Genomic DNA, 13,767 nt, shown 5'->3' with positions numbered 1-13,767 from the left:
GCATAAGAAAATCCCAATAGTGCGGGTCGCTCTATTCCCCTGGCATGACCTCATCATTACTTATACGCTTGTTGCTGCCGGACAAGGGCTCACCGCTTCCGCCCAGTTGATGGATGTTCCGTAGAACGTGGGTAGCGCAAAGTCAAGTGGTTAAGTGAAATTCTTCTCCACCGTCACGATTATGTCCGATGTACCAGTTGGGACTGCGTGGCAGGAATGGCAATCCCTAAGCAGGCGTAAGCGCATAACCCCGAGGATTGAACGGTGTAACGTGTCTTTGGGTCTAAAAATGAGTGATTTAGGGAAACAAACAATCAGCCTCAATGCTGGCGTAACGCCTCTTCCATTTTTTAGTATCATGAAGAGCTCGACTGCCAAAATACTCTACTCGACTCTTAGCTGGTTACTTTGCCTTATGGAGGGAAAGTTCCACAGCAGCCAAATCCCGTTCATTTTCGAATTTTAGTGGGTGCTTGGGCCAAAGTATGATCATGCTTTAAGCAGGTGACAGTATCAGTGATTATTTGACGATTTGTTCGCCTATATTTATAAAGAGAATAGGAGAAAAGCCGACCTGGCTAAAAAAGACATGCACCAGACCTGTCTCCTTTCGGGCCGGTGCACTTTTTGTCTGGTCCGTATAAGTAGACGCGGATGACGAACACGGCAGAAAGATATTTTGCTGAAAAACTGCAACAATACACCACCCCACACTACACCCTAATCTAACTGACGTGGCGGGTGACATTCAGCACTGGTATCACAAAACTGTTCGACAACAAAACCTCCATAAACTGCTAATCCGAGGTCCTGGCGATTGCAACGTACACCTGATCTCTCGAATACGAATCTGCCCAGAGTTTAAACAGTGAAAGATTCCAAATTATAGGGATTAATGTTTTTAATGTGAGTTTCATTTCGATGTATTTGGCAAACCTAGGAGAATAAAAAGCGAGTTCTTAATTAAAAATGAGTCGAATAAACCAAGTGCTTCAAGAAAGGAAGTAAATGTGTGGCTAAGGAGGCTCTTAAATTCAGGTTCAATATATGAGCTTACTGTTTTGAGCCTGATAAAAGCTTATGCTTTTGCTCCAATCGAGTTATCACTGACGCAGACCTATCGGGAAATCTGTTTTTTTCTGCGTAACTACTAAAGTTAAGTGAACATTTTGCCAAATTACAGTGTCTTGTTTAAAAGGAAGCAACTCATTCTCATCACTTTCGGTAATCAATCACACATCAATGAAACTGCGCGTTAAGTTGTAAATTTAAGTTGTTGCTAAAGTGGGGATTAAGTTGGTTTCATTGAGAAACTTAGCATGAAAGTGGATTACTAACGAGATAACTCGTGAAAACCTGTTCATCCGCCCACTCATAGTTTTTGGTTATTGGCAGACGTTGGAGTAGGCAAGAAATGTAATATGCCATAAATGAAACTCCCGTATTCATTGGATTGAGTTTACCTACTAAAGGAGAGGAACGGACTTCTCAATAAATATGCTCATTTAATATTTCGACTACTGTCTCATGTAGCATTAGGTCGTTTTACTCGTACCATGCGATTTGATTGACTGTTCAACCTTCGATCAATATCTACACCGTCCACCTCGCTAGCTTCCATATACAAATGGCGTTGCGGCCACAGCTCTGATTGCTTAAAAGTGAATATAGTCAAGTTAATGGGATTGGAAAGAAGAAGGCGACAGAGAAGCATACCGATCTGCGTCAACAGAACGTTTCCGGTGAGGAACAGTGAAGAAGGCGAAGGAGGAAGAAGGGGGAGAAGGCAAAATTGTTTTTTTTCGCAAGGTGTCACACCGCATTTGTGATGCAGCTAGACTGCAGTGTGTGCACGCGTGCATGCGTGCGTGCGTACGCGCAGCGGAAAGTGTAGCGTTTGCGACGGTGTGCTGTGGGCGTGATTAAGAGAAGAAGCGCACGCATCCGCGCACTAGTGCGTGCGCACGCGCAAGCCGCCTGCACTCCCCCCTGCCGTGCATCGCTCCCCGTCCCCACCTCCGCACCCCACATAGGCGTGATTAAGAGGGGAATCGCCTGTGTGTCTGCATGCTGTTGCTACTACCACTGCCGATGCCGTTGGTGCTGCTGCTGCTAGCGCTGCTGCCACTGTTGTTGCTGCCTCTGGGACTACTGCCACTACCACTACCAGCTAATTATATTTTTTGCACTTGCCAACTACATTGCAGTAGCTGGGCTTGGGCTTTAATTCACACATACAGACAAGTTTACACACACGTACGCTTTTGTGTGGACACATCGATCTGCTGTGGATAGAACAATCGACTCCCTATGGTAAAGGCGCTGTCAACTGCCAACTGTGTTGAGTTTCAATCAGAGTAGGAGAACGTTCTCAACAACAATTCATGACAAATGGCTTTGGTGACTGGATTACAAAATTCGTCCACAGAGCGTCGAGGATTCACTCATATATCGGTTTGAGAATTCTTCACTCAATTCATGCTAGGATGAAATGACCTCAGTCACGAGACTTGTGCTTCATTTTTACCCCATAAATCGGCTTGTGTAAACAACTAAGAAGTTCTCTAGGTAGTCAATGGGTGATCGCTTCATTCGAATGAACGCCAGATCATTTATGTATGGAGGTATCAACTTACATTGATGGCTTCAATAACAAAATAATGGAGGAGACACAAGCAAACCAAGTTTAACTTTGAATTTTTAAAATATGTGATTTTAAATGGTTTACCTTTTGGCAAGATCAGGACTAAAGTATGATAAGGGATGTGTCTCAACCGCGCAAGGCTGTACCGGTTATGGGGTTGCCATTTTGAATGATCTTAGATTTGGAATAGTAATGTGAAAGTTATTATCGACAAATCCCATGTTTATCGCCAAATATATTCGTTCTACAACTTGATGAAAATGCAAAGGTAAGGTGAGTGTTTCATTCTGCAATATACTGAATGAAGTGCAGGCTTTAGAGCTTGCGGAGTTCTTGGACAAATCGCGCATATAAACTGATTGGGAAACAAGTCAAATTTACTTTGTCACAAAGGGCACAATTAGTGGCCATAATGGCTAATCAGTGCAACAGCATTTTAGACTCGGCAACATTGCAAAATGCAAGGTGTATTTCAAAGAGCTAAATATGTTGTTATCACAGCTGAAGTGTAGAAGTCGTTAAGCACGAACTCTACTGAAGACTGGTAAATGATTGGCTAATTATGCCAAAAAGGTTTCATATTCCTGTTCCTCTAGATTTCATCCATTAACTTACGACATCAGACTGCCTACAATTCTATTTTTGCTTCCTTAAGTGTCATACTTCTATGGCATTTTAATTTGAGACCTCGTTGGACCCACCGTTAGTGTTGCGATCACGGACCAGGAAGTTTCTGTTAAGAGTCTCGCATACGAATGCGATGATGCACAGCCGATTAAAACCCCAAATTAAGGGACTTCAACATACGTGACGCCGCAGGAAACGAAAGTGCTTGTGTGAGTCTCTTTCAAGACAACAAAAGACCTAGGCAGGAACCTTTTCGGTTGTTTTCTAATCATGTTTTTGATTTTGATAGTCCTGAAGGTTGACAATGGACTCCACCAATGGACGGTGTAAGGGGAATGCTGTGTCTCTTATTAATTCGGGAAGAAGGAGGCCCATGATCAAGTTTTCCATGACAAAAAAATTACAGCAAACCTAATTAATTCCTGAAGGAGTGTATGTTTGTCTTGGCGTGATCAAATAACCTAGGTATTCATAATACATTCATTTCCATCTCTGACAGGTGATGTCTCATGCTTCCATTTAAATGATTCGCACGTCAATGATATATCATGAAATGCCCCTACAGCTGCCTGATAGGGCTGAGCCCCAAGTACCTTTTCATGCGTCACTTTGTGCACGAGAGCTGCCACCCGGTTGATGGAGTTATAAAGGACTGAAAGACAACCGATGTTCGTAACACACAACAATATTAACCTGTATGGAAATAGAGTCAATCGCCATCAAAAGTCTTTAGACCCTTGAATTTTCGTTTGAGTCAAACTGTTCTCATCAGTTAAATAAAAACCTATAAATTGGTAGTGGTTTTCACACCTGGAATATAGCAAGAAGGTAATAACTTAACCGGTACAATGATACACATTACTAGTAGTTGGTTACCGGATAATAGGAGTCACATTTCCTTTCAAGGAATCTACTTTAAGTGGAATCTTAACCGAATTCGGTCGTTCAGTAGGGTTAGAGTCGTCCTACTATCCTCTGCCCGAATGAAATTGAAAAAATAATCCAATGGGACGGCATCGGTCATCAGAGGACCCAACAGGCTAGAGTTTTAGAGGAGCATTTCACGGGCGTTTTGTGTCGAAGGTTCAACAGCAACTGCAGTGCAATGGTGTCCAAATGTGTACTGTTCTGTTTCATTACCACACGAACATTATTTGTAAATAACTACGATAGGGTCTGCAGCTCGTCTGTCCATTCTAATTTGCATGATGTTTATTTGATTGACAGAAAAAAGCAATGTGGACGGAAAGGTCTAAATGTCTTTCGCTACTATTAAACAGTACAGTTGAAGGACAAGAGTTTGGGTAACTACTAGTTTTGTTTTCCCAGTAACCATTTCACTGAAGAAGATATTCAAGTGCCTTAATACTGTTGGATGGAGTATCCTGTCGTGTATGTTCAGTAAAACACCACTTGTAGTAAAATTCATTGAAAATCAGGACTTCGCAAGCAGTGAATTGCGATCGCATGCATTATGAAGCTCCAAATCATAGATTGTCAAAAAAACATTATCAAAATCTTAGAGCTCACTCTTTAATTTCCACAACCATAGTAACATACGCCTTAGGCATGTGTCAAGTAGACCCCGAAAATAAAGAATCACCTATAAGATGTCGGTGAAAAATGAAAATGAAAAATATATCAAAGCCTTTCCACTCGACAGTGCCCTCCCGTACTCTACCACACCATTATGGTAGGCACCGGCACTACAATCCACCGATTACAATTTATGGAAAGTGGAATGCTTGGAGAACTACCATACATATGCCGTCAAAGACATTTGTAACAGACTAAAATTCCTTCTGGGTATTACTGATCCCTCCTTGTTGGGAGGCGTCTACTAAGTTTTACTTAATCATGAATGTATGAGCTTTCAATTAAACGGTTTTAAAAGGATTCATATGTAAATCGGGGGGCATAAAAAGTAGGCATTCATGCTTATTGACTTTGTTCACATTAACGTTAAAATGTGATTGGTCAAAGGAGGCTATAACGCACATTATTCCCTTTGGTGAATGAATGGTGCAGAGGATGCAATAAGCTTCTTGGCAAATTAACCAATGAAATGTTAACTTTCGGTAACTTGCTTTAACCTACGTAAGATGCGACTCCTGATTTCAGTTGTATCTATCGTCCAAGATTATGTCATCCAAAGTTTCATTAATGGGGCTGTGAGCGAAGTGGAAACACAAACAGTAGTTATTATTTGGGTACATTTCAGCCAATTATAATGGTATTAGGTATTAGTGAATTATTCTTCTCAACCTTTAAGGATTTTTGCTTACCAGTGATGTTCCAATTAGTCCGACCGTTTAGAGATCTTACAAATCCCTACGAAAGCTTTTCACCGTCTAATACGTTACTTCGCCAATTTTGCGTTTTGTAAGAAATTAAAAAACCAGTAACACTATCCAACGTCTCACGATTGTCAAACAGCTACAGTAAAAGCCAAATTGTCACATCTATTGTGTAAAACATATGTAATAAAAGCAATTATGGGAAACGACAATCGTGTACTAGAAGTTAAAGCCTATTATTGTTTCCCTCTTTGATTTCCTACGAATGTATGTGCATTCCAACTTTTAACATATTGAAAACCCACGCAAAGGTCAAACGCTGGCATTTCCCACTGCACCTCTGCTAGTGTGATCACGGTTTTAAATATTGTTACCTAAAAGTGTCGCTGCTCTTTGCCTTTGTTGCAGCGCATTCATTCTTCCTCTCAAATGTCAGTGAAGCGACTTCACACAATTAATAAAGGTAGCTGCTCACTCAAAAGAGTCCCCAGATAAACCGGTCCTTCGAAATGGCAAAGTTTGCACTTACGGAGAGCGTTGCGGGTCGACCTATAAATCCGGTTGTTGAATCTGCTCCCGAGTCTATTCTCGAGGCGTAACCGACCTTTCAGCGAATGTAGATCATCCACGAGAAGAGATAATGGGAATGTTTGGGGCACAAGTGGGTAATACGGAATCGTACGTTGGGCACCAGCCAGAGCGGGGATGCACGCACATGCGTGTGTTCCTGCGTGCAGGCAATTTGAACATTCATTGGTGGTCGGTGGGTGAAATGGGTGTGCTTTCGCGCGCGTGCGCGCGCAATTGTCCGACTGGCACTTTCCAAGTGCCGCACCGCAGTACAACACAATACAACGTACAGCATCGCACACACACCGAACCTGTGCCTACACCTCCCATTGCCCCCTTTGACATGCTTTCACAGCATCGGTTGGTAAGAAGATCGGATTAAATTTCTGGGCGAGAACGCACATTTGTGCACGTGTGCCATTCTCAGAGAAGCTCTACTGGTATTGCCAGCATCCGGTGAAGATGACCCTGCCATAGTTATTCTTAGTATTGAGTCTCCTTACGGGCTCTTCAGTGAAAAGATTAAATTTCGAGATGCATAGTTATATTACTAGAGATCAGCTCCTTTAAGTATTTTCTGTTGTTGTTAAACTGCATTAGCTCAGTGCAGGTAGATTGTTGAATTTAATAAAAAGATACAAGTGTGCCGTCAGCTTATTCTGTTGGTGAGAGGTAAAGGTCTTCATCTGAAAAGCTGGTGTTAAATTAAAGCGAATACAACTGTCTTTAAAGTACAATTAAGATGCACGCGTCCACTGTCTTTCGAGGCAAGCACTTAGATGAAACGGCTTACCTTTCCATTGGTAGTAGTTGTGTCGTAAACGATAAATATTAACATGAGCCGATAAAAATACAGATAGCTTTTTTTTTTTTCATAATTATCCATCTTCTACTTACTAGACTTTGCACTTAAAACTGTCTGTTTAGAGAAAGAAAATTATGCAACATTATCTTATAGAAAAGTGGGAGGTTTTTATTCAAGCGTTTAATGTAAATCATTTTTGAAACCTCATCTCCCATATCCCTACATGTCCATACATTTATGGTAAATTTAACACATTTCAAAGAAACGATATCGCACTCCTGATAAATAAGATGTTTGCATTCCATTGGAATTACATCATTTGTGGCCAATACTCCCTCATGAGCTCGAAATAACAGCAGACATTTCACCATGTTCAAGAGAGGATACAAATTTTTCGAATGTAAACGTTAACAATATGGAACACTTGCTTTAAATTTAGAGAACGCTGATTGCCTTACTATGAGCCTTTACTTTTGAAGACCCATCTCTAATAAAGACATGGGAAATGGTACTTATCTTATAGGGCTTATCTATTATGGGGTTGGTACACGAAGTACGCTAGTTTATCTACCCTTCATGACTCAGTAAATTGTAGAGTTACTGCCAATTCAATTTTAACTCTTCCAGTTCCAATCGTTTTTGTAAAATTTACAGCCCTAATCCATCATGCTTCTCCACTTTTGATCTTACTAGCCTTGCAAATTCTGTTATTTCCAACTTCATATTCAAACTTTTTGTTAGGATATTTCTTATTTTACCATGATCACCTTAAAAGCCAAAGACCCAAAAAGTGGTTTGAAGAAGTGTTACACAACTTAGCGTTGTTCGACTACAGCAATATCAAGATGCTTAAATTTACCACAGTGCTGTTTTTCTCATTTCTTTCCTGTTCTAAATCCATAAAGATACAATGGTCATAGCATATACGTGACTTGAGTGGACGCAACTGTCTCAATCCGATCTTGAGTTTGGAATGCAAAGAAGGAGATTTAGGAATTTGCCTTAATTTGCATTGTATGAATTCAAATGTTGCTATCAACATAGCATATCCTACAGGATTCTGATTTGTTATTTGGCATTCCAAAACCTGAGCAAATTGAAGAGTGCCTTACTTAATTAGCTAGATAGAGTGAGCCATTAAATGGAGACCAAGTGCAGAAAGGCCTGTCTAAAGGCTTCACTGTGCTCTACTGAGGGGCATATGCTAGTCAAAGAGACTAATTCTTCCAAAATTTAATGTAGACGTCAGACCAACAAAGTAATGGGAAGGCAAACCAAAGGAGTAAAGTGTTAGTTACTTTGCTGCATGAATTGCCCTCTTTGAAATTAGAGAAAAAGCAACGGAGCGAATGCAGCTCGTTACAGTTGGCAGTAAAAGTACTTAGTTATTCCAAAACGAAGTACACAGTACCCGCTTCCAACCGATAAAAGTTTTAAGGTTATTAGGAGGCGTAAACAAATCGCTTGCCGCCAAGTGCATTCTTTGGTCACAAAAAATTCGCTTGTGGTCATAAAATGCCACAAGGCACGTTTGGCAACTTGACTTATCAACAATTTCTATCCCTCGATCAGGAACGTCACTGAGTGACGATTTTATTGGTTGCCGAATTGACAGGTGGCATAGAGTGTATGTGCTAAGCGCATTAGTGAAAGCCATTTGTAGTGCCTTTGAATGTGCGGTGTGAGAAGGCTGTTGCCTTTTAAGCTATTTAGATGTTTTGCACCGAATGCGACTCCTTCCCTGCATGAACCCTTTGAGTAAATGATTCGTGTGGCTTTTCTACTACCAGTGGATATTCTAGCCCAATGTGATTTTTGTGAAAGCGTCCTTTTGTAGCCCTGCTTTCGTTAAATAATGGACCTCTATGCCCCACCTGCACAGTTTTCACTCTTGAAGCTCTGTGCCATCACATGTACAGAAGACGTTATTTGTGCACTTCTCTTTTATACTACAGTGCTCAAAAGCATTTGTTAACACTAGGGATGACTTGGCACGTTTCAACACAAATTGGAAATTTTAGTAATGAAGAAGTCCAATTTCACCTGCTAACCGCCTTCCCACTTCAGATCTGCAAATGCACGAAAATGCATCATTGTTTTGGCCTCCTTTACCTAAATTCATTAAGGCATAAGATCGAAAATACATTAAGTATTTAGCCTTGGTCAGTGCCACACCTTGTAATTGATGGGTAATAAAAAATTGCATTTCAAGGTGAGGTAAAAGTAATTTTAATCTTGGAATCGCCTATTATGCTCGAGCAGGTGGCATACCGTTAAGATGTATTAAAAGAATAGGGTTTTCTTGAACAGCAAACCTTCGACCCCCTCTGTCCAGGTGCACGTCATTTCTACGAGAATTTCAACATTTCTTTGACAGTGGGTTACAAAAAGTTGGCTTTGGAGGTCATCCCACGTTGGATAATTGACACTTAAACCACAGTAATTGCAAATTGTTCTAAGGTGCCAGTCCTATCTTGTAGTTCACGTTCCGGCTAGGGAAATGATTTGATATTTGGGTACGGTGCAGAGGTCAGGCAGCGCTTATTCTCGCTACGGACAGGCAATGCGCTGGTCAGTCGGTGTGAACTGACTCTAACCACTCCTTGAGGTGTCCTTTTCTTCATGCCCATCTGGCCGACTTCTTATTGCAAGACCCTATAGTTTCCGTAAAAATCCAAAAACGGGACTTCCACTTCACGATTTGGTAAATAACCACTCGACATTGATTACATTGGCAGCTGTCTGAGTTTAGCTACAGTCTCATTACAGCTGAGTTAGAGTAAAAAATAGTAGTAGTCGGTAGGATGACCATCAAATGGGTGGTATCGAAGCCGCCTGTTTTTCCATGGTCACGGAAAGTTAAATGTTAAAGTAAGACCTGATGCTGAGACCAGTCTGGAAAATAAGTATGTCCAGAATTGGACAACTTATGAGCAAAAACTCATATGGCTAAAGCTGTTTGTACACACTTTTGTTCTGTCTGAAGTCACTTATTAATTGCATTTAGCTTTTAAGAGGATGCATATCAGTGGATATTTGTGAAATGGCCAACTTAATTAGGTGTCCATTAAAAGACACCCCTTTTTTCAATAACAGACTTACCTAAAGTCACTTTCTTTAAAGAATTACTATAAAAATCACCGTAGAATTTATTGAAGTGTCTTATGTAAGGTTCTCGGCTTCGTTAAACTGGCATGAATATTTCCGAACCTATCACTAGGCAGAATCAACACCTACCGCCTTTAGGTAAAGTTTTCAATGTATCCTCACTTTATTGCATTGCACAACAAATTATCTCTTATCCCAGTTCTTGATTGTGCCACTTTTATTACCTTGTTAATATCGTTTATCTTACTGGACGGCACGCTACCCTTCTTGACCTCAGCATCGCATGAACGCCTTTAGGGGTCAGATTCATTTAATCCTTCTTTAATTAGGCCCAAAATAAATGCACGCACACAAGCACAGTTGGAGGTCCTGCCCTCTGACCCCTACACAACTCAATTAGGATTTTATACATTCGGGCGACAGATTCACAGCTCGTCGAGTATCCAACCTAATTTTCGCTCAAAAGGTTTCCTTGGGTCGAGTGCATTAAAACGATGCGCGTAATTTGATATTGCACGATTTTGAAACGTGTTTGGCTGAAATAGCCCTGCATTAAAAGTCCTTCGTGATCAGGAGATGGGCATTGCAAGGCTAGTTAATCCACCTCGATTTCAACATCTACTACTGGTGTTTGTACATTACAATGAATGAGTCTGGTTGAATCGTGGTACTGTAAAATTGAAGCACATTTGTGCTGGTTTCTTCAGTGATCTAACATTATTTCACTACGGGGCACTCAATTGCTATGTTTGATTTTGAACCGATCCTTACCAAATTTGTGGCATTTTACACACAATAACGCGGTTTACGAACACTTTTATAGTGCAGTGGGGCCGATGAGTTCTATGAAAGAGGACATTTCCAAATAAGTGCTAAAAGTTGATTGCTACGTGATTAATACGCGTTTTCATGATAAGTTTGTGCATCGTGTGCTCAGACACGGTTACACCAAATCAATGTATACGCCATTTGTTCTTGTGAATAGAACTAGGAGCCCCTAATCCATTTAAAGTATCAAAACTGGAGTTGCAGAGGGCTGATTGACGTAAAATTTGAACTTAATGAGATGATTGGATTGACTTCTTATGACGTCATTCAATGTCGCCTACTTTTCTTACTTGATTCATTACCAAGGATGTGCATGAATTCATTGGTAATTGATCACATCTGTGGAAGATTACTGTTGATGACAAGGCATTCTTTTGCCTCTTGCCAGTGCCGCACGTTGGGAACGCATGACCGTGTTCGTCTGATTAGTGTCTACCCCACCCTTACGTGTCTCTTTGATACAGGCACACAATTACATGCGCACAGAGAGGTCCACATGATGTGTATTAAATGTCTATTTCTTGTTTCACATCAATAAAAAAATCTGTGTGCCCATGCAAGCACACCCGTACACAAGCTTAACAAAAGTTTCACCTGTAGCGTTTTGCGCGTGTTCGTGCATGTGCACATATATGGGGGACAATGGCTGCTGGGGGCGGTGGCGGTGGAGACAAGCAGAAGCAATGGTAGAGATAGAGAGAGACTGAGGCCCGGAGAAGTTATTCCAAAGAGGAGGCACACGTGCGCCCTCGAGATGGTAAAGTGACGCCCCCCGCAGTGGGGGCTAGTCAGCAGACCCGTGTACATTAAGCGGAGGGGAGGGGCTTGATGCCGTGGCGTGGATGGGGAGATAAACACAGGGCGATAAGGTACTCGAGAGCCCTCACCCTCTCACCTACTTCCTGCTGTTTCAGCACCGCACCTGCGTGCATCACTTTTTCCGTCCTCCCCCACCCTCGACCTAGCTGCAGCATGAAGATTTCCGTCTGTCTTCTGTTTGTGTGTGCGCATGTGTGCAAGGGAGGGACTTGGAGGGACGTGAGGTGGAGAGGTCACCTTATTTTCTTCCGTGTTGCCATCCGGACACAGCCTCGTAGTTCGGACATCGAGACTGTGATGGGTAGACGGAATGTTGGATAAAACTTAGGCGTGTCTCAGTGTCACCAAGGCGGCGATTGCATGAAACAGATTTTCTAGCAAAATTATGGATAACAAACTGACGCCACAAAAAATGTTAGCCGGATGTGAGACCCCTCTTATAAGTTAGTTTTAACAATCATTGATAGCCACCGGTAATCGGTTAATAATTAAGGAGTACCCATGTAGACCGTAATTGGCGAACTTATGACATATTTCTTGTGACATTTGAGAACCTCTCACAAAAGCAAGATAAGATTTTCGGAACGTAAATTTATGCCTTTGAAATAGACTTCATCCAAATTTTTGATGGTAAACAGATGGTATGAGGAAGTGAGAATTTCACCGTTAGTAAGAGAGGAGTACAGAGGAAAATAAATTATGATTGGCTTTAAAGCATGTGTCCCATGTCCCTTTTATTTTGATTTAATCCATATCATTCAATTCTGAAATGTGTGGATTAACTGTATGCCACATATCTTGACACTTAGCCAAATTTGAGAAGTAAGCATAGAACTTCCTGGGATTTAATAAGAAACCCAAGTTACAGTCGCACGAGGTTCCTATTTTTTGTCACCAATTTATCTGCATAGAAGAGTAATTTTACACCGTGGATCGGGTTTAGCCAAAAAGTGTTAATCAAAGAGGGGCGCAACTACCTATTTGTAATTATGACACTCCTGTCTGTATGCTAATACCTAATTCGCCGTCACATTTCTTCCAGAGCTCGCATACCGCCCCACGGGGTGTGAAATATGGTCAGTCCAGTCTCGACGTCCGTATATGTGATAAAAGCGCTACACCTGCCGGGCTTCGCAGGGCGTGGGGCCGAGGGCAAGGCGGGGCGAGGGGAGGTAGAGTGGAGGGAGTGCAGGAAAGGGGATTTATGCCAATCATTTGGACGGTTTTATGGTGCCTCTATTAAGGGCCAATGGACCTCCGTCCAAATCGCAGTTGCGCCACAATCTTTCGCCTCACAGCCCTTCTGTCCAGCTGGAAGCACACTGGACGTGGGGTGCAGAGCGCTGTGTGCGCATATGAGCGCCGGGAGGAGACTTTGGGACGCCGAAGGTGATTGATGTTGGAACGCCACCTTCTATGAGAAAAAAGAGCTCCATGAACTCCGGCCCCATTAGACTGTAGGAATATTTGCATACGCAAACCAGACATACCCCTGAAAGTTGTACTTACCAAGGTGTCAGTGAGACTGCACTTCAAACAACTTCGGTCGCGAACGTTGTGAATTCAAAGTTGCTTGTGCACAACTTCGCATTTATTTCATTCCTTTTTCAACGCACAAGGACAGGGGTATGTTAGGCTTTATCTGTTCAGACAAAATTGCGATAGGGTAAATGCAATTAAAAGTAAAGTAAAAAGATAGCTGTTCGTAACTATCATTCACAGCCCACAGAGGTCAGTAAACTTTGTGTAATGTGGACATTAATACTGTCAGTTTAAAAGTCATGGACATGAACTGGTTGGAACAAGCACCGAATACCTTAAGCCAACGCAGTGTCTGCATTGTTTGAGTCGGCTGAAGATCACAAACTCTCTTTAACTAGTATAGAAATGTAAGGTGCCATAAACCGCACTTACGAATATAAAATAATTACTGAAGGTGAGGGGGAATTGTGTTAAATCCTCAGTTTTGCTCTTTGTTCCTCAGTGTACTATTTTTCAAGACGATTTGACACTATCGCCTTTTTAAGGATAAAACAATAACACATTGAGAAGAGGTCATGGAAATAGTT

The 13,767-nt window shown here is 41.7% G+C and overlaps 1 protein-coding gene across 1 annotated transcript; it reads right to left on the bottom strand. All coding sequences in view use genetic code 11, as the record gives it.

The window, feature by feature from the left end:
• Positions 1-2,039: 2,039 nt before the first annotated feature.
• On the bottom strand, positions 2,040-13,149 carry EGR_02913 (hypothetical protein; the record flags this gene model as incomplete). Its single annotated transcript, XM_024492162.1, has 5 exons — positions 2,040-2,170; positions 2,261-2,336; positions 11,474-11,703; positions 11,779-11,990; positions 13,022-13,149. The coding sequence occupies 5 exons, from the start codon at positions 13,147-13,149 to the stop codon at positions 2,040-2,042; spliced, it is 777 nt and encodes a 258-aa protein (XP_024353357.1).
• Between the last annotated feature and the right edge of the window lie 618 nt (positions 13,150-13,767).

Source organism: Echinococcus granulosus (genome assembly GCF_000524195.1).
Source record: "Echinococcus granulosus chromosome Unknown EG_S00014, whole genome shotgun sequence".
Lineage (NCBI taxonomy): Eukaryota > Metazoa > Platyhelminthes > Cestoda > Cyclophyllidea > Taeniidae > Echinococcus > Echinococcus granulosus.
This window is presented reverse-complemented; position numbering and strand designations above follow the sequence as displayed.